At 37.1% G+C, this 1,653-nt stretch overlaps 1 protein-coding gene across 1 annotated transcript in view; it reads left to right on the forward strand.

Moving 5' to 3' along the window:
* The window catches only part of SPA17 (sperm autoantigenic protein 17), an 18,201-nt gene that overhangs the window by 6,724 nt on the left and 9,824 nt on the right, over window positions 1-1,653 (forward strand). Inside the window, exon 3 of the mRNA XM_012660764.1 lies at window positions 17-87. Coding sequence (XP_012516218.1) covers window positions 17-87 — 71 coding nt within the window. The remainder of the gene's footprint in view (window positions 1-16; window positions 88-1,653) is intronic.

Here is a 1,653-nt window from a genome sequence, read left to right on the forward strand (position 1 = left end):
TATTTGTATCGTTTAGAAACCAACTTTGATCCAGCAGAATGGGGGTCTAAGGTAGACGACCGCTTCTATAACAACCATGCATTCAAGGTATGGTCCTGTGAAGCTATTGAATTTGGCTAATTCTCCCTCTTCAACACAGAGATTGTTAGGACCTCCCCAGAATTGTGAGAATCCTGTGAGGCATCACAAATAACTTATTAAATCTTTTTAATTGTGCTATTTTTTTCTGAAGAGAAATTCTTTTCTAAAGTATCTGAATCATGTGCAGATACTTAGCTTAAGTTTAAAGACAATCACCGGGAAGAAGGTGCTTGAAAGTTGTAGAATAATTACTCCATCATGTGTTCTTCAAACTTTATTGAGCATCACAATGCTTAGCAATAGCAGGTATTTAACGAATACTTGTTGAATTAATTAACGATATTTTGTAAAATAAAGCACTATTGGTCCAATTATTTTATTATCATTGACATGTTACAAAAGACTGATTAGAATTAAAGATGGTAATGATATAGAGTTTTCTCTACAAAACTAATCCTTTCAGAGACTGAACCTGTCTTTCCCTTTACAGCTTTCTCAAAGACAGCCTTTCTCAGCCAAGGCTCCTCAAAAAAATTTAAGCCCTAAACCAAAGGCCTAATTGCGTGTAAGGAATCAGTGTCTTGCCTTTGTATCCAGAATGGTTCTAGTTACGTACCATCCTTGGGAAAGCTGAGAAAATAGCCACTGAAAACATTCTCCACGTTCTGTGATCCAGATGAGGGACACTGGTTGAAAAAGGCTATGTGGCATCAGCATCATTGGCATCTACTGGGAACTTGATAGAAATTCAAAGTCTTGGGCCCCATCCCAGGCCTACAAATCAGAAGTTACATTTTAACAATGTCTCCAAGGTAATCTGTAGGTACATCAAAATATGAGAACACCGCTCTAGACAACTGAGGTAATACCATTAGCCACAAAGTACCAGCAGATAGTAGAATTAAAAGGAATTAACAGGTCAGGGGAAGGTGGCTCACACCTGTAATCCTAGCACTCTGGGAGGCCGAGGTGGGAGGATTGCTTGAGGCCAGGAGTTTGAGACCATACTGAGCAAGAGCGAGATCCTGTCTACAAAAAAATATATATATATAGAAAAATTAGCCAGGCGTAGTGGCACATGCCTGTAGTCCCAGCTACTCGGGAGGCTGAGGCAGGAGAATCGCTTGAGTCTAGGAGTATGAAGTTGCAATGAGCTATGATGATGCCATTGCACTCTAGCCCAGGCAACAGAGTGAGACTCTATCTCAAAAAAAAAAGGAATTAATAAAATTCAACTTTTGATGATGTTCCCAGTAGATATGGGGAATTTCTTGGCAAAGTAATTGTCACGTAGTCCATGAGTTCAAAAGTGAAGTTCCATCCATTTGTACCTGCAGATATGGGCATGTTGTTTATTTCCATTTTACTACATTTCCTGTGTTGGTGTTTTATTTGTATTCATATTTTATTGAAATTAAAGGAATAATGTTGAAAAATTTTAAATCCTATGTCATATAGCAATTTCAGGGTATTTCTTTTTTTTCTTTCTTTCTTTTTTTTCGAATCATAAAGGCTTTATTTAATTAGCTTATATGTCTTTAAATTTCTGTTTTATGAGTTAAAGAAGTTCTT

This window comes from Propithecus coquereli, unplaced genomic scaffold (assembly GCF_000956105.1).
Source record: "Propithecus coquereli isolate 6110/MARCELLA unplaced genomic scaffold, Pcoq_1.0 Scaffold678, whole genome shotgun sequence".
NCBI lineage: Eukaryota > Metazoa > Chordata > Mammalia > Primates > Indriidae > Propithecus > Propithecus coquereli.